The 17,924-nt window shown below is 47.7% G+C and overlaps 1 protein-coding gene across 1 annotated transcript; it reads right to left on the bottom strand.

The window, feature by feature from the left end:
• Positions 1-3,607: 3,607 nt before the first annotated feature.
• Positions 3,608-17,115, bottom strand: LOC143834289 (E3 ubiquitin-protein ligase TRIM7-like). The gene is made up of 8 exons (XM_077330989.1): positions 15,377-17,115; positions 13,950-14,114; positions 12,165-12,260; positions 10,680-10,910; positions 9,191-9,213; positions 8,396-8,514; positions 6,708-6,740; positions 3,608-4,823 (listed from the first exon to the last, which is right to left on the bottom strand). The coding sequence occupies exons 1-8, from the start codon at positions 15,812-15,814 to the stop codon at positions 4,306-4,308; spliced, it is 1,623 nt and encodes a 540-aa protein (XP_077187104.1). The 5' UTR covers positions 15,815-17,115; the 3' UTR covers positions 3,608-4,305.
• Positions 17,116-17,924: the final 809 nt, after the last annotated feature.

Below are 17,924 nucleotides of genomic sequence, written 5' to 3'. Positions count from 1 at the left end.
GATAAAACTATTCTGACCGGGCAGTGATATCAGGGCTCTCTCAGCCTCACCCACCCCACAGGGTGTCTGTTGTGGGGAGAGGAATGGGAAGGCGACTGTAAGCCGCTTTGAGCCTCCTTCGGGTAGGGAAAAGCGGCATATAAGAACCAACTCTTCTTCTTCTTCTTCTCTTCTTCTACACTATTCTTCCTCAAAGGAGTTCAGGGTCACACAAAACATTTCCTTTACGAATGACACAAAATGATTCAACTTGGTAAAAATGGAAGTGGAGCTTTGTGAAGAGTCACAGGAAGATGTCTCTAATTGCGGCAAGCCCGCCACCTTGTGGCACATGAAACTCCATGTGCATATTGGCCAAAAAAAAAAAACCCAAACCAACCAGTTTTCAAATATATGCTCATACGATCTGAACGGGCTGGGACAGGCTGAAAGAAATCTTGATGCTGCAGAGGAAAGTTTGATGGGGATTAGGGTTTTGGCTCAACGGTAGAGCATCTGTCCAAGATGCAGAAGATCCCAGGTTCAATCGCAGACACCTCCAGTTCAAAGGTGCAGGTTGCAGGTGATGCAAAACACCTTCACCTGAATGTCAGGAAAGCAGTTGCCAGTCTCAGCAGATGGGATTTATTCACTTCCCCTGTATTCTCCCCATGAGGACCCAAAGAGGCTCACATCACTCCCCTGTCCTCCACTTTTGTCCTGGCAACAACAACCTTGTAAGGTAGCACAACCTTGTCAGGTAGGTGAGGCTGAGAATACTGACCTTGATGGCCCACAGATTTGACACAGTATAACAGCAAAACATTCACGGATAAATATATATACACAATAAAACAATATATTGGGAATCAAGAATTATGAGTCCCACTTATTATCCAATCCTTGGAAAGCCAAAAGAAAAATTCTCAATAATGCACACTGAACAGGATTCTGGTACACACAAAAAAAAGCCTGTTTCACTGTTTTTTTTTTTCAGCAGCATTAGCAAAATATCAGGGCATAAACTCTCAATGGGACCTGGTTCACAATGGCTTGTGTCTTCCTTCTTAACCAAGAGACTGAAGGAGGCAATCTTCTTCTGCCTAATGACCCCCCCCCCAATGTCATTTGAATGGCAGTAGAAGAAGAGGAATACCCCCCACAGTCACTCAGCTATGATGTTAAGAGAAGATAAGTGATTTGAGAAGGGCAGACAGCTTTCTCCCACGCTCTCAGGCAATGCCCTAGGTGTTTGCTGCCTGTTTTCTTTTTTTAAGGGGTGGTCTGGCAAAATACATGAAAGTCAAACAGTGGAGGGGAAAAAAAAACTTTAGAAACACTTTTCCCTGGCACAGGTCTAGAATCATAGAATCATAGAGTTGGAAGGTACCTCCTGTGTCATCTAGTCCAACCCCCTGCACTAGGGTGAATTCCCCTCCAAGAATTTCCCAATTGGGGTTACAGCCAAACGCACACAGGAACATTTGTTTTCTAAGCTCTGACTTATAGTAGGGGGGAGATAGACACCAGCACGTGTTTTGCAAATATTGCCTCTGCAGCCAGCATGGGGAAGGGGGAAATGTTTCCATCCTGGCTGAGTACTCCACAGGCTGAAGCAAAGAAAGGGAGGAAGTGGGGAATTTCCCCCCATTTCCATGCCAATCTGTGCCCCAGCTGCAGCAGGCTCCACAAGCAGAGAGCAGGCAGAACCCTGTGCAAAATGCCAGCCAAATGCTCATCTCTTCCTGAAATGTTTGAGCCACTTCAAACTACAGCTACAAGCACAGAAGCCGTTGGAATGAATGATCCATTATGTTTTTAATATAGAATTTTAAAATGTTACTGCATTGTTTTTAAAAATGCTGTTCCCCGCCTAGGAATTAACAGGTTATAATTTGTTTTTTTTAATTATCATTATTATTGCTTTGTTTCTTTAAAACACTGGCGATTCTATTGGTGTTTATGGTTTTCTAGCAGTTTGGCTCTCCTGCAAAGCAATCATGGGACATTTTATTTGTTTGTTTGTTTGTTACATTTATATACCGCCCTCCCCGAAGGCTCAGAGCGGTTTACAGGCAACAGGAAAAAAATACAAATAACATATGGTAACAGGCGATAACAATAACATTATAACAACAACAATTAACAAGATAATAACAATAACAGGAGAGATTTACAGCAGTCATAGAAGGAGGAGGGGGGGCTTGGGGGGGCTCACATGCTTGTTTGTAAGCTGAGGGAGAGGTGTGTCGTGTCTCCTAAACCTGAGTGGGAAGATGCAGGAGGGTGTCTTTTTCTTTCTCCCAGGCTGCATGGGAGAATTTTAGGGGTGTGAAGAGCCTTCCCCGAAGGCTCAGGTTGGGCACAGGATCATGTGAGTTCTTTGTGGGAGTGGGGATACTGGCAGTCTTCAAGCAAAGGTTGGATGCACACTTTTCTTGGATGCTTAGGGCTGATCCTGCGTTGAGCAGGGGGTTGGACTAGATGGCCTGTATGGGCCCTTCCAACTCTATGATTCTATGACTAGATGGCCTGTATGGCCCCTTCCAACTCTATGATTCTGTGATTCTATACTCTCCTCATGACCATGAAACCGACACAACTCTTGATGTATGCCAGTCAAATGGAGAAATCCTGAGGAGTTAACAGAGATGTCCTGATTATGGGATGTCTCCAGGGGTAGTCAAACTGCGGCCCTCCAGATGTCCATGGACTACATCTCCCATGAGCCTCTGCCAGCATTCACTGGCAGGGCCTCATGGTAATTGTAGTCCATGGACATCTGGAGGGCCGCAGTTTGAGTAGCCCTGCTGGTCAAGACCATGGTCTCTTCACAGGGCAATGACTCCAAAATTCACAGGAGCATTCAACCCTTGGCCCTCCCCTCCCCTCAAAAGGAGGGAAAGGAGTCCCCTATAGCCTTGCTGGTGAGGGGAGGCCAGAGGGAGGGGCTCATTTCCATGCCCTTCTGTGACATCACAGTTCCAGCTCACCCAAGGAGGCCTGGTTGCCGTGGGGACACCGCTCACTTCAGAGGATGGCCAGGGCAGGGGGCCTGAGCCAGCCATGGAGAGGGAGGGAGGGAGGGAGGGATGCTGGGAGGAGGAATTTCAGGATGGGAGGCCCAACAGATTCACCCCCTGCTTCATGGGGGACAGGAGGGATCCCGTGACAACCGAGGGATCTGCGACGGATACTTTTATACGCTGGTGGAGCAGGGAAGGGAACTTGGGGGGATCATCCTGCTGGCTAAAGTCCAACTGCCCCAGAGATCCAAGTCCAAAATCTCTTTTTTTCCCCCCAAGACAGAGGAAAGCACGAGAGGTGGTCGGTCGGCAGAGGAAGAGAGGGGATGCGGAAAGGAGGAGGCTGATCCTGTGGAGGGGAGAGGCGCCGGAAGGCAAGTTGTCCTGAGAAAGCGGAGTTATGATGGTTGTTCATTTGTCTGAGGAAGAGGGCTTGCACTCAAAAGCTCACCCACTGAATAAATTTTTGTTGGTCTAAAACAGGGATTAGTCAAACTGCAGCCCTCCAGATGTCCATGGACTACAATTCCCAGGAGCCCCTGCCAGCAAATGCTGGCAGGGGCTCCTGGGAATTGTAGTCCATGGACATCTGGAGGGCCGCAGTTTGACTACCCCTGGGTGCTATTGGACTATTTTTGATTTGGCTGTTTGTTAGTTTAGGAATTTTAGCCCATCTACGTTCCCAGTCCTCCATTGTAATGTTAATCTCTATATTCTGCATCCATTCAGACATGTCTTAACCCCTTTGGTTTCGGTTTCATATTTCAACCTTGAAAAATTTGTCCTTGTAAATGTGGCTTTCCTTGAAATAAAATATTCCCAAATTCTGAAAGCGGAGATCTCCCACATCAGCCTGTTTAGAACATTCCGATTTAGAAGAAGAAGAAGAAGAGTTGGTTCTTATAGGCCGCTTTTCTCTGCCCGAAGGAGTCTCAAAGTGTCTTACATTCCCCTTCCCTTTCCTCTCCCCACAACAGACACCCTGTGAGGGAGGTGAGGCTGAGAGAGCCCTGATATCACTGCCCAGTCAGAACAGTTTCATCAGTGCCGTGGCGAGCCCAAGGTCACCCAGCTGGCTGCATGTGGAGGAGCGCAGAATCGAACCTGGCATGCCAGTCCAGACTCCTAACCACGACACCAAACTGGCACAATGGGGAAAAGGGAACATTCAGAAATGGAGGGTGAAAATTCTCCATTTTACTCAAGTCAGGTTTGGGGCCTGGGAGCCGGGAGGCATTTACAGGGCTCAGAAAACTGGGGGGCTCCTGAGACATAATATATTTGTTCCTGATGGAAAGGCCTAAGAAGAGATTTTGAGCTGGCCTTTTGAAAACACCAAAAAGAAGGGCAGGAGGGTCTTTCCACGGAAGGAGGCTCCAGAGAACTCATAGACAAGGGTTCCTCTGTCAGCATCGAAAAAGGCCACTCGGCCCCCAGAGCAGTTCAGGCACACGCGGACCCTCTTCAGCTCCCCATTCAGGGCCAGGAGATGATCATGGAATTCCTCAAAAGCCATGTAGTTGCTACCCCACTGCCCCACGGCCCAGAACCCTCCCTCGGGACCAAAGGGGAACACTCTCTTCTTCCTCACGGACTTCCTGGCTACTCCCACCGTCCATTTTTCATCACTTTCCACCAGGACCTCCCAGAAATGTCGGCCGGCTCTGAACCCCTCGCGGCCCAGCACAGCACCAAACAGCTCCAATCTCTCAGGATTGTTGGGCGGAGCTTGAGCTGCTTCTCCGAGTCTCACACTTTTTTGATCCTCAGACAGGATGAGGATGGGGTGGGCTGTGTCTGGATCCAGAAGCACTTTTGCTGTTGTGGGGGAGAAGAGGAGAGAGGAGAGAAGTAGGTTCAGCTGGGAGACAAGCAGCAGAGCTATTTGCCACACGTGCCTGACCCTATTGTGAGTGCCCCACGTATGTCCATTCTCCGCGGATCTCCTTGACCTGGTTGGTGGTTGAGATGTTTCTCCACTGCAGCTCCTTCTGTTTCTCCTTCCTGCTTTTCGGTGGTTTTAACCCTCCTTCTTTCCCTGTCTCATTTAAGGACGTTGGAAGGCAGAACAGACCTCTTGGGCCCAGAGGACTACAATATCTTGCCTCATATCCAAGAAGAAACAAAGAACAATGTATATTTCAAGGGACCTCAACCTTTCTCATCCCACAGACACCTTTGGAATTCTCACGTAATGTGGAGAGTGCAGGGACAAAATGTCTGCCGTAGGAGGCAGAGCCAGCCACAAAATGGCTGCAGAAGAAACACTGCCAAACACTTCTCCAATGGCCAAGCAAGAGCCGTGCTGTCAAATTTCAACATGATCACACCCAGTGTCTACAGATTTTTATTTATTTTTTTTTGCAAGGGCCAGTAAAAATGTCTGTGGACATATTTCACCCATCTTTATAAATCAACAAACACATCTTTATAAACAAAAAAATATAATCCCATGTGGAAGAGTTCTTCCACAAACGCCCTGACTGCACAAAAATGAGATGGACAGAACGGGTTGAACTTGCAAAGCAGATCTTAGTCTTCCTCCTAGGCTTATCCCAAGGATGACATCTCTGCTAAAATCCTTAGGATTTGCAAAAGTCACATTCTGGACTCATATATTTAGTCTGGCCAGAGTTACTTTGACATTGATTGAATTGGAGGGGTGGGTAGCATGAAATCTCAACAAAAGCTCACAACAGGTTGATGAAGGGCTCACAAAATCTCCTCTAAACTCTAAAGCCAGGGATAGTCAAACTGCGGCCCTCCAGATGTCCATGGACTACAATTCCCATGAGCCCCTGCCAGCGAATGGACATCTGGAGGGCTGCAGTTTGACTACCCCTGCTCTAAACCAACCCTTATTTGCTTTGGAATGTAGAGATTCTGTTATGGCTGTGGGCAATTGGCCACTGATGCAAATGAGGTCTTCTGCCAGCCAAGGAATTTACCAATCAAAGGAACCTTTGTTATGGTCCAACCAGATCGCTCTGCTTAGGGCCAATCAGATTGCTCTGCTTAGGGCCAATCAGATTGCTCTGCTTAGGCCCAATCGGATTGCTCTGCTTAGGTCCAATCAGAGGCAGCAGCGTGCTGCCTGAAAGGTATAAAAGGGCATGAGTCTGCCTGTTTTTCTCTGTTCAGTACTTGGAGTTTGTTGCTGGAGTTGCTAAATAAAAAGAGCTGTTCTGAAGAATTGGAGTCTGTGATCACTGAACCCGCAGACTTAATAGATTCCTCCTTTCCTGTCCTTCCAGGTTTCATGGAGGATAGATCTACCAGTAGCTACTAGCCATAGTGACTAAAGAGAACCTCCACATTCAGAGGCAGTAATCCACTAAATCCCAGAGCCAGGAAACGGCATGAGGAGAAGGTCTCAGCTTCTAGGATCTGCTCCAGAGGAACTGATCGGCCTGAGAGTCAGACAGGATGGTGGACTAGGTGAACCTCCGGTCTGATCCAGCAAGGCTCTTTTTTCTGCTGTTACAAGATGGAAGGAGGCAGATCATCCCCTCAACATTCACCTTCTGTGCTTTCCTGGAAAATCCTGACTAGTCTCCTGAGAAGAAAGCACCGAGGTATCAGATCGGGCAGGGAGGGTGAGATTTGAAGGGGCATCTATCACTGCAGAAACATCAAGCTCAAGACATATTGTGTGGTGAAGCTTTTTAGATTAGAAATGACGGATTAGTGCCTGAAATGTACCTTTCTGGAGGGGCAGTCCAGAATCCAGAGTCTCTGAGGAAGCAAACAGAAAAGAAAGTAAACAGATGACCCTTGTACATATCACAGATCTTTCAGCAGTAATCTCCACTGACAACAGTTACTGATAAAATGGTTAAGCTTTTATTTAAAATCTTTAATAAAATGCGTTTGCAGTGCTGACAACACACTTTTTAAAACGGGAGGCGATCGACCCTGAGTGGGAGAGTTCCACCAATAGGAAAAAGGCAGTCCAAGGCATCTGCCTGGCAACCGCTGATGAAACCGGAATGCATGTTTCCTATTGGTGAAGCACCCCCCCCCATTTTATTTTAAATTTAAGTTTAAATCTACATTAGTAAGATAGTTATAGGTGTACTTGGAGTGAAAAATTGTAATGGACCATGGCCACATGCAATAAGCCTCTGATTGTCAAACAACATTTTTCTTTATTTTAGCAGAAGGATTAAGTAGAACCTATTTCTGGGGAAAATTCCCCACTAAATTTCAGCTGTGTGCAAATACTCAAAATTATTTTCCCTTTTTCCCCCACCCAAGAAGAAAGTCTGCAGATTTATTTTTTAAAAAGAAGAGCTTGCTCCCAGTTCCTTATGAAGGAGAGGGAAAATGGGTCACAAACTGTCCCTTCATTCTCCTAATAAGAGACCAAGAATGATCTTGAACATGGACACCCAGAAATTAATTGTGGCTCTGAAGCAATCCATAGAAAGGATGCTATGGCTGACAACCCAAAGTCCAATGCCTCCATCCAGCACTTTTGTTCTGATGTGGAATCCAAACTGGAGTGTAGACCCACACCTAACACTCTACTTTATGGGATTTCTCCTGCTTTGGACTTTCCTAAAATCTGTTTGATATGACCTTTTGGGAAAGATGCCAGTCTTGGGGCATTTTTCAGGAAGGTGGGCATTTGTGAAGGAGACATCTGCCTCAGCCCCCCTCTCCTCACCACGTGGTCCACTCAGCTGCCATTTGTCTCCAGCCACTAGATTCTCTGGTGCTCTTAGTTTCTCTGAATTCCCAGCATGATTTAGTGGTTAAGAGTGACAGCCTCTAACCTGGAGAACTGGGTTGATTCCCCACTCCTCCACATGCACCTAGCTGGGTGGCCTTGAGCCAGTCCTAATTCTCTCACTGCTCTCCCAGTTTCACCCACCTCACAGGGTGTCTGTTGTAGGGAGAAGAATGGTAGGTGATTGTAAGCCACTTTGAGTACAAAAACTAACTCTGATTTTTAAAAAATGAATCTGCAGACTTTCTTCTTGGGTGGGGGGAATATTCCTAAAAGGAATCAGGAAAATCCAGCTGCCAAAGCACATTGAAAGTGCATTATACTATGTGTGCGGAATGGGCCCTGGTCTCTCTCCTCCTCCATACTAGAGGCTTCTTCTGCCCTTACATCTCAGTTCAACCACAAATGGGCACAGGAGCGATCAGAGATCAAACTAGAAACATGGTGAGAACATCCAGAGGATGCAATGAGGTGCTAAAACCAGAGAAGGGATTTGGATCAAAAAACATTCCGTGGTGAACTAAAACCGCCTTTGGGAATGGACAAGGAACAGAAATTCCTTGTCCGCCTGGCCCTGCTAGCTATAGAAGGGACCTGGAAAGTTCCATATTCACGTCTGGAAATACCGAATGACCTGCCTAAAACTTTCTTTCATTACCTTTCAGTTGCTTCCTGACACCCTCCAAAAAGTGATTGATGTCACAGAAGTCCCAGATCCTCCACTTCAGCTCGAGATGAAAAGTCAAAGGATTCGTAAGCATCTCTGTTTCCTCAAATCTGGAGGGGGAAAAGGTACTAGGCCACCATCGATCCAGGTCAGAATTCCCACCAGGGGAGCAAAGGAATGAAGACCGGACTAAGTGTAAGGCCCAGAGACAGCGGCAAAGGCTGAAAACAGGGAAAGAGGGGAGACCTCTGCAGAGGAGAGTCTGTGCTCCAGAGACTCCAAAGCCAGGCATCTGGAGGCCAAATCAAACCTCAAGAGGAACTGTAGGGCTTCCCTTTCAAATACCCACTTTATACCCCCTGCTAACATCTGTCCAGGGAAAGAAGGAGAAAGCTCCTGGCTTTGTAGGGGGTAGAAAGTTGGATCAGGACTGCAGAGGCCCTGCTTCAGTCCTCAGCCCTCCAGTCAGCTGGGTGGTCCTGGGCCATTCCCTTTCTCTTGCCCCCTCACTTCTCTAGCAGGGCTGCCATGAGGAAGGGAGAATAGCATGCTCCCTAGCAAAAGGGCAGGATGGAAATGTGGCAGAGACAAAACAGGACTAAGAACTGTTTTGGGGGGTGGAGATTCCAGTCCAGGGGACTTCATGCCTCCGCAGTTTGCCATTAATAAATGGATGGAGACCTAAGATCTTTCTCATGTCTCTTGAAGCCTGAAGACCCACTTTCTCTGGCTGCTCCTCAGAGCCATCCCAGCCTCAGGAGGGGAATGAGGGAGAGATCCACTTACCTCTGCAAGGTGCTTCGGACATCCTGAAAGGGGAAGAGACAAGAGTAAACTCAACTTTTGCCACAGGTTATCCTGCAAAGAGAGACACTGTACCTTCATAAAGGGGAAGAACTTCTTCAGCAGGGAATGACAACAGCAGGAAAAGCGAAGGCATTTCAGAGGACACACAGATGGCAGATCTGACAACTCAGCAGGACAAAATAGAGTGCCACCCTCACCCTTCGTCTAAAAGTTGCTGCAGAAAGTCCTCCCTACAGCCTTAGTTTCAGTTGTCTCAGATAGCTTCTCAAGAAGTAGGTTCTCCTTCTCTGTGTTGGTCTCTCTCATACAGAGATTCCTCCATCTGCTTTCTCCTGGAGCTCACTAGCCGCCCAACTCATGGCCACCCCTCATTCTCCATCAGTGCAATCCCAGGGTACCTTTGGTGTGCAACTAACTTTTTCCAAATGGTACCAACATCCTCAAGTGAGTGAGGTATTCCTCTGAAAATGGTGCTCTCTTTTCTCTCCGGGAGCAAAGGCATCAGCTCACCCTTCCCCTCACAACTGTGAGGCATCATGATTCTAAGCCCTGAGCAAAGCAGGGCTCTGGAGAGCAGTAGGAGCTGAGAGATGCAGGAGGGAGAGCCTGATGATGGCATGAAAGGAGGAAGAGACCCTGGCAGTGATCCAGGACTCACCGAGACCCTTGAGCTCAGCTAACAACGGCCCCTCTGCAATCGGCTGGAAGCAGCTCTCTGGCTGTGGGTGGCACTTCTGGCCTTCAAAGTTTCCATCCAGCTATACTCACCCCTCCAAGGCATGAACACTGCATGGGGCATTGCTGCACAACCACAGCTAGCCTAATAGAAATCCCTTAAGACTTCTTTGATATTTTCTTGTTCCACCAAAATGCACTTCTTAAACAATTCCTTCATTGAAGAGCAAACTTAAGGTGTCAAAATAATGACCAAACACTCAGGTAGCTTTTGAAAAGTGTACAGATGTTACTGGATCTGCAACCAGAGAGGGACTCATGGGCAAGAAGGCAACAAGACCTGACCAGCAACGTGAAGGAGGCACGGTAAATAATCATAGAATCATAGAGTTGGAAGGGATCTCCTTGGTCATCTAGTCCAACCCCCTGCACTATGCAGGACACTCACAACCCTCTCGCTCATCCACTGTCACCTGCCACCCCCTTGAGCCTTCACAGAATCAGCCTCTCCGTCAGATGGCTCTCCAGCCTCTGTTTAAAAATTCCCAAAGATGGAGAACCCACCACCTCCCGAGGAAGCCTGTTCCACTGAGGAAACCGCTCTGACTGCCAGGAACTTCGTCCGTATGTTGAGACGGAATTTCTTTTGCATTAATTTCATCCCATTGGTTCCGGTCTGTCCCTCCGGGGCAAGAGAGGACAACTCTGCTCCATCCTCTACATGGCAGCCTTTTAAATATTTGAAGAAAGGTTTGGTTCCTGCCTGTTCCTGCTCCCCTCCCCCCTCGGTTACCTGCAGGAGCTCACTAGCCGACTGCTGGCTCTTCTCTTCCATCTCCCGGATGAGGCTTTCCACAGTGGAGAGGGCCTCAGAGAGTTTGGCCAGGTGCCGGTCCCTGTTCTTTGCTACGTTCTTCTCCATCTTTTCCAGCTGAGCCAGCAACAGTTTTTCTTTCTTATCCAGAAACTCGTGGAGTTGCCTGAACTTAGCTACTATCTTTTGCTTATCTCCTGTGGTTTGCTCCTGAGATGGGAAGAGAAGAAAAGGAGGCCAAGGTCAGGAACACAGCTGGTCTCGTCAATGGGAAGAGGGAGTTTCTCCGATCAGAAGGACACTTTGGCCTTTCACAGGGATCACAGGAGCATTTGGCTGGGAAAGAGAAAGATTCCTAAGGACCCATCCCCAGGGCCAAAGGACACATGGATCTCACTCCAACTCCTGGATGGGCTCTTTCGGCTACAGAGCAGAAGCTACGTCTACAGCAGAAGACCCAGAATGAAGAAGGGGCTTCTTGGATCCTTTGTTTCCTCACTGAAACACCTTCCATATGCTGATCACCACACTTCCCACCAGGGGACAAGAGATGATGTCTGAGTAGAAATACCCCTGGAGGCAAAAGAACGAAGAAGCCCCTTCATCTCTCAGTCTAAATGGCAGCTTCCCCAATTGCATGATGGGCAAGGAAGAAAGGCAGAGGGGAACAATCTACCAGCTACTGAGCATCCCAAATTCTTCCCCCCTCAGCCATCCCTGAACACCCTTTGGCTCAATTCAGGCTTAGAGGAGACTCTATCAGCATTTTCCACAAGTATTTGAAGAGGGGAGGAGCTGGTCTCTTTTCAGAGACTTCTTCTGGATTGCTTGTTGGGTGCAGTCACTAAAATGGGGGAAAAAGAAGAAGAAGAAGAAGAAGAAGAAGAAGAAGAAGAAGAAGAAGAAGAAGAAGAAGAAGAAGAAGAAGAAGAAGAAGAAACAGCAATGGTGAGAACAGACCAGGGAATCTGTGTGTGTTCCCCCTCCCTTATCATAGGAAATAATGGAGATCAGATTGGGGTACTCTCTTTGGGTGCTCCTAGAATAGGGCCTCCTGGTCCAGTCTTTTTGCAACTTGACATTTGAGGAGAGGCTCCTGCAGCTACTTAGCAAGTTTGGGGCCTCTACCTCAACCCTCTCCCCCCAGAGCCCAGGAAAGACAAAAACGGAGACTTTCCCCCCTTTCTTTTTCCCTTCAAAGTTTAAAGTCACTTGCTCGAATCGCCAAACTGTGCCGAATCTTGATTTGGCGATTCGGGCAAGGTTGATTCGGACATTTAAACATCTTGGGAAATGACATTTGGACTGGATTCGGCTGATTCGTACCTGAAACAAGGTTGAGTCGGGTACTTTTTGGCCAGATGGAATCGCCCATGCCTAAGGTGACTTTTCTACTCCATGGACTGTTTTCCCCCCAATACTAGTTCTAGACTATGTTTACTCCCTAGCCATGGTGACACTTACAAGCAGGTCTCGACTCTCTTTCTCTATATCTCCTTTATTTGCCAGAATTCTTTCTCTCTCCTTCTTCAGAACCTCCAGATAATTGCAGAGCTGATCCTGGGGGGGGGGAGACAGGGACACCCACAATTGAAATGTGTTCTTTTAAAAGTTTTTCTCCGTGCTCTTCCTTCCTGTCCACCATCACACACATCCACCCCTACCATGGTTTGGCTTGTTTGCATTGAAGACAATGATTTGTCATCAATATATCCCTCGATTGTGTTCACACTCCAACAATATACCCAGTACAGCCCTCTGTAAAAAGAAATAGCAAAATACTGGCAGGGGGTAGTAGTGAAAATCAATACCTTTCACACTTCCTCAAACACTTCTTTTGACATCATCTTTAAAGAATGATCCAAAGCAGGTTTAAGAAAAAACTGCAGCAGAGCCATGGTAAACTGGGAAGGTAAGTAAAACACCTCAGTGTCATCTCAAACTGAAATCCCTTGCAATTTTTGGAGGGGGGAGGCTGTAGAGCAATAACTCCATAGAAACAACCACCATGGGGAGGAGATTAATTGTAGTGCCATAATGCAGTGGGAGGGCCATGGCTCAGTGGTAGAGAATCTGCCTAGCTAGCAGAGGTTAAATCTCTTAGCATCCCATTTGAAATGAATAGGGAGCAGTTGACATGAAAGACTCAAAATAAGGCAGCTTCATGGATAACTCTCCCACTCTTGTATCTACTGGACCACATCTTCCATCATGCCCTGCTGAGAGTGTTATGGTTTAGCGACGAGAATCTGTTTAGGGTCCCAGGCCCTAAAGAAATGAAACTGGTCTCCACAAGGACCAGGGCCAGTTTGGTGTAGTGGTTAGGAGTGCGGACTTCTAATCTGGCAAGCTGGGTTTGATTCCCCGCTCTTCCTCCACATGCAGCCAGCTGGGTGACCTTGGGCTCCCCACAGCACTGAGAAAGCTGTTCTGACGGAGCAGGAATCTCAGGGCTCTCTCAGCCTCACCTCCGTCACAGGGTGTCTGTTGTGGGGAGAGGAAAGGGAAGGCGACTGTAAGCCATTTTGAGACTCCGTCGGATAGAGAAAAGTGGCATATAAGATCCTCCTCCTCCCTAGCTTTGGCCCCTGCCTGGTGGGACGCTGGAGGGAGTTTCCTGTTAAGACGCTCTGCCAAATGAGACCAGAGCCTTGTGGGTCCATAAACTGTTCTGCAGGGTTTGCAATACAGATCTTTCCTCCTGGGCCTATGGTTGAGGCAGGCAAGGTCCATCAGAATTGCTGGCCTTCCTGGTTTGATGAACTATGACATATTTTTATGGTACCCTGAACCTTTGGGGAAGGGCAGCATAAAATATAATGATGATGACGACGATGATTCTGTCCCTTGGATTTAAACTGCTAACATCACAGCTACTATACACACACACACACACCTGGGTACCAAACCTGCACACATGCTCTCCCACTCCCAAGGCCAACAGTAACTCCAGGGCAGCAACTAAAATTCGGAAAGCAGTTTGTTGGTGGGAGGCAGTCAGGCATCTATTCCACACAATGGTCTGGCCAGAGGTCAACACAGCCAGGAAGTGATTCAGTCTCCCCATGTTGGCCTTGGCAGGGGGGCAGGAAGCAATGTACGAATGTACAATGTACCAATGTACCCCAAAGCCAGAAAGGAGGTAGCAAAGAGGTGTTTTCACCCCCCAATTTCAGAGGCTGAGGCAGAAACTGGAAGGAGTTTCTCTGCACAGAGACCTAGGAGAAGGGGAGGAATTGGATTTCCTACCTTGTACTCTTGGGAGGCCTCCTCGAGAGGAAGGGTTTCGTGACCTCTGTGCTCCTTGGATCGGTCGCAGACCACACAGATGAGGGCTTCATCGTCCTTGCAGAAGAGCTTCATCAGGTCCTGGTGTTTCTGGCAAACTCTCCCTTTTGGGGCTGCCACAGCTGCCTGATGCCCAAATCAAAGAAACAGGGTGTGTTTTTTTCCATTACTGTCCCCTCTCCCAAATAGTATAAGGTGACCATTTTGTCCCACTTTTGGAGGGACATCTGGGGGCACCTGGCAAATTGTACTTAGGTTGAAATTAAATATATATATATATTACAATACTTTTTTTGCGTCCTATGCATTCTATGAAACTTTTTGTTGCTCCATATAGACCCAATTTTTAATCAAGAACCCCCCCGGTCAATGGTGTTTTACCAACACCATTTTACCGCTTTACCAATGTGAAAATCTGGTCACCATAAAATAGTATATCTCCCTGTAATTACTGCATTAAATTAGCACCTTGCTCTGTTATAAAAAAATAACATTTTTACCAAGTATAACCATTCGTTTGGAAGCAAAATGTATTTTTCTGTATAAGGGAGCCGGACGAAGGGTGCTAAAATCCAAGGTTTCTGAGACTCCCCATTCGATTAAACCCAGCTTGTATTTTAAGTCCTACTTGTAAACGGTTGTCGGGTCTGGGAGGTTTTTGTTGATTTTTTTGCTTGTTTATCTACTGTTAGGCAGTAGACAGGGGCAGAGAAAAGTGTCTTTTCTCTAGCCGTTTCTTGGCCTTTCCAATCTTTGGTTCAGGCTTTGAGGCCTAATCAGTGGCAAAAGGCTGGCGGTTCAGAGAGAGAGAGAGGAGGGATAAGATGGCCATAGATAAAGAGGAGATCATGGGGGCTTCACGGTCGGGACTCAGAGGGAGCTTTGTAATCATGCTCCCTCTCATTCGTGCAAGGACCCCTGGGTAGGAATGAGCCCTTGCTGGGCTGTGGGCACACACTAGATCAGGGGTAGTCAAACTGCGGCCCTCCAGATGTCCATGGACTACAATTCCCAGGAGCCCCTGCCAGCATTCGCCAGCGAAGTTTTGGCACCCTCCCACCAATCCTCTGATTGTGTTTTTAGGGGGCTAATGAGGTTATAGACTGCCATGTTTTTTTCAAGTTTTGAAGCCTGTTGTACTGCGATTGTCCGATTAATAATGGGTTTTAATGGGATTTTAATAGGTTTTTATTTGGACATTTTGTGACCCGCCATGAGTTGTCAGAGAGTGTTGGACAATAAATATTGTCCAATAATAATAATAATAATAATAATAATAATAATAATAATAATAAACAACTAAGGCTCTTTAACTGGGCTGAATCTACAGAGAAGCCGAGAATAATCCCCAGCTATTCTGCATCATCATCCACAGATTTCTTACTTACCTTCTTCTCCCCGGCATCCTCCTCCAGGGGGGTCACGTGGTGACCTTGGTGCTCCTTGGATCTGCTGCAGACCACGCAGAGGGGGGCTTCGTCCTCCTTGCAGAAAAACCTAAGGGGCTCCTGGTGTTTCTTGCAGAATTGCCCCTTTCCTTCTCTCCCCTTGCCTTTTGCTTCCATTCCCTCCTCTGGGCTGAGATCCTCAATGAGTTTGACAAAGTTGGCCAGCTGTCGATTCGGCCTGAGATTGTTCAGCTGAATTCTTCCTCGGCATTGCGGGCAGGAAGCCTCAGCCCCCGACTCCCCGTAGATCTGGGCCAGGCAGGGGCGGCAGAAGCTGTGGTCGCACTCGGCAGTCATGACGGGGTCCGTGAAGAAGTCCAGGCAGATGGAGCAAGTGGCTTCCTCGCAGAGACCTTTGAAGGCACCTCCAGTCGCCATGGCTGCCAGGAACGGAGATCACGAAAATCAGTTTCACCTTCCAGCCTTTCCGAGCAGCACCAGGGCGTAACCTCCCGTAAATGACTCACAGCCCAGAGTCTGAAGCTGGTTCCGTGTTCCTTATTTATGAACCCAAATGACAAACATGGAAGATGATTCTATGATTCTATTCCTGCGTTGAGCAGGGGGTTGGACTAGATGGCCTGTATGGCCCCTTCCAACTGTATGATTCTATGATTCTATGATTATAATATTCTGTACACCCAAGTATGAAGAATAAGAAGAGTTGGTTCTTATATGCCGCTTTTCTCTACCTGAAGGAGTCTCAAAACGGTGTACAGCTGCCTTCCCTTTCCTCTCCCCCAAGGTCACCCAGCTGGCTGCATGTGGGGGAGCGCAGAATTGAACGCGGAATGCCAGAATAGAAGTCCGCACTCCTAACCACGACACCAAACTGGCTCTGGATCTGGACGACCACATCTAATACACTCCTGTGCCCTCCAAGTGGACCCTTGATACTTTCACAGCCCCGCTCTTGTGCTCATTGATCCAAAGTGGGGTGCCCCCAGGAAAAATGCACATGCAGAAACAGGGGTGAAGCTCGACTCCAAAACAATTTTTGGACCACTCCAAATCACACATCCCTACAGAACTTCAGACCCACCTCTTAGTGGAGGTGGAATCAACGGTCTGGCCAGAGAGCCTCACTGACCTATGGCCTGGCCAGAGAAAGGTCCCCATGAAGGGACAGTGGGACATGCAGGGGAGGGGCAGAGTCGAAGGGCAAGAGGGGAAGCCAGGAGAATAGGCCCCCACTTGAGGGGTTGCCAGCTCCAGGTTGGGAAATTCCTGGAGATTTGGGGGCTGGAGCCTGAGGAGGGCAGGGTGTGGACAGGTCAGGACCTTCAATGGGTGAGAATGCCATATAGCCTTCCCAAGCAGCCATTTTCTCCAAGTGGACTGATCTCTGTTGCCTGGAGATCAGTTGTAATCCCAGGAGATATCCAGCTACCACCTGGAGGTTGGTAACCTTACTCACAGAGCTCTCCTTTTTCCAGAACTCCCCAGGCAGGGTCAGATTGGTCCCACTACTCTTGCTGGGGTGGTGGTGGTAGAAACCTCCCCGAAAAACTTTCTTCCTTCCCACTCCCCCCCCCCCCCCAAAAAAAAGACCCAGGCAGGGACCACAGGTAAGGACCAAAGCTGAGAAGAGGAGGAGCTATGCAAAATAAGGATCCACCTCTATTGAATATGGAGGTATCTGAACTGCTCCATTCCCAGCGGCGAAGGCTCTTCCCCCAGCCCCCTCACCTCTCGGACTGACATTCAGAGGGGCCAATCAGGAGCCGCTTCACGTCTCCTGATTGGCCCCTTCGATTATTTATCCCAGACTCGCCCTGCCCTTTCTCCTCCCACATTGCCTTTAGCGCTTTATTACTACTGCTCCTGCGGAGCGGTTTACAGATTGGATTCTGGCTTATTTAGAAGGGCTCCATGGGTAGATTATTAACAGCCGTGAACAGTTTTTGTTCACAATGGGAGATGTTTCTGCCTCCCCTAGTTGCTTTTATTCAAAACTGAAATACAAATTCATCATCGAGTTCCAACTGGCTGATGAGCTGCTAATGAGGCGTAGTCTGTTAGGAAAAAGGACTTTCAACAAAGGTTGCACCTTTAATTTCTCCACCCTGGCAAGCACCATGCTATACCTGTCCAGCATGGAGACATCCTATCTTTGCAAGATGGGTGAGATGGACAACTCACAGCAGTGAGGTTTATTTGTTTTAAGCTTATTGCCTGGATTTGAGTGATTTGCTTGCTTGCTCATTCATTCATTCATTCATTCATTCATTCATTCATTCATTCATTCATTCATTCATTCATTCATTCAATTTCTATACCGCTCTCCTGTAAGGCTCAGGGTGGTTTACATAAAACATACCGTAGTTACTACATACAGTAGTAACAATAACGGTAAGAACCAGTTCTGAGTAACAATAACATAACAATTAACAATACAATAGAACTTTTTGAACAAAACCTGTAGCGGGTCAGTGGGGTTCAGGATATGGAAAGATGTTGGTGATGTCTGGGGGGGCCAGCTGAATGG

Source organism: Paroedura picta, chromosome 3, assembly GCF_049243985.1.
Source record: "Paroedura picta isolate Pp20150507F chromosome 3, Ppicta_v3.0, whole genome shotgun sequence".
NCBI lineage: Eukaryota > Metazoa > Chordata > Lepidosauria > Squamata > Gekkonidae > Paroedura > Paroedura picta.
The sequence above is the reverse complement of the archived record's forward strand: the minus strand, read 5'-3'. Positions and strand labels throughout refer to the sequence as shown.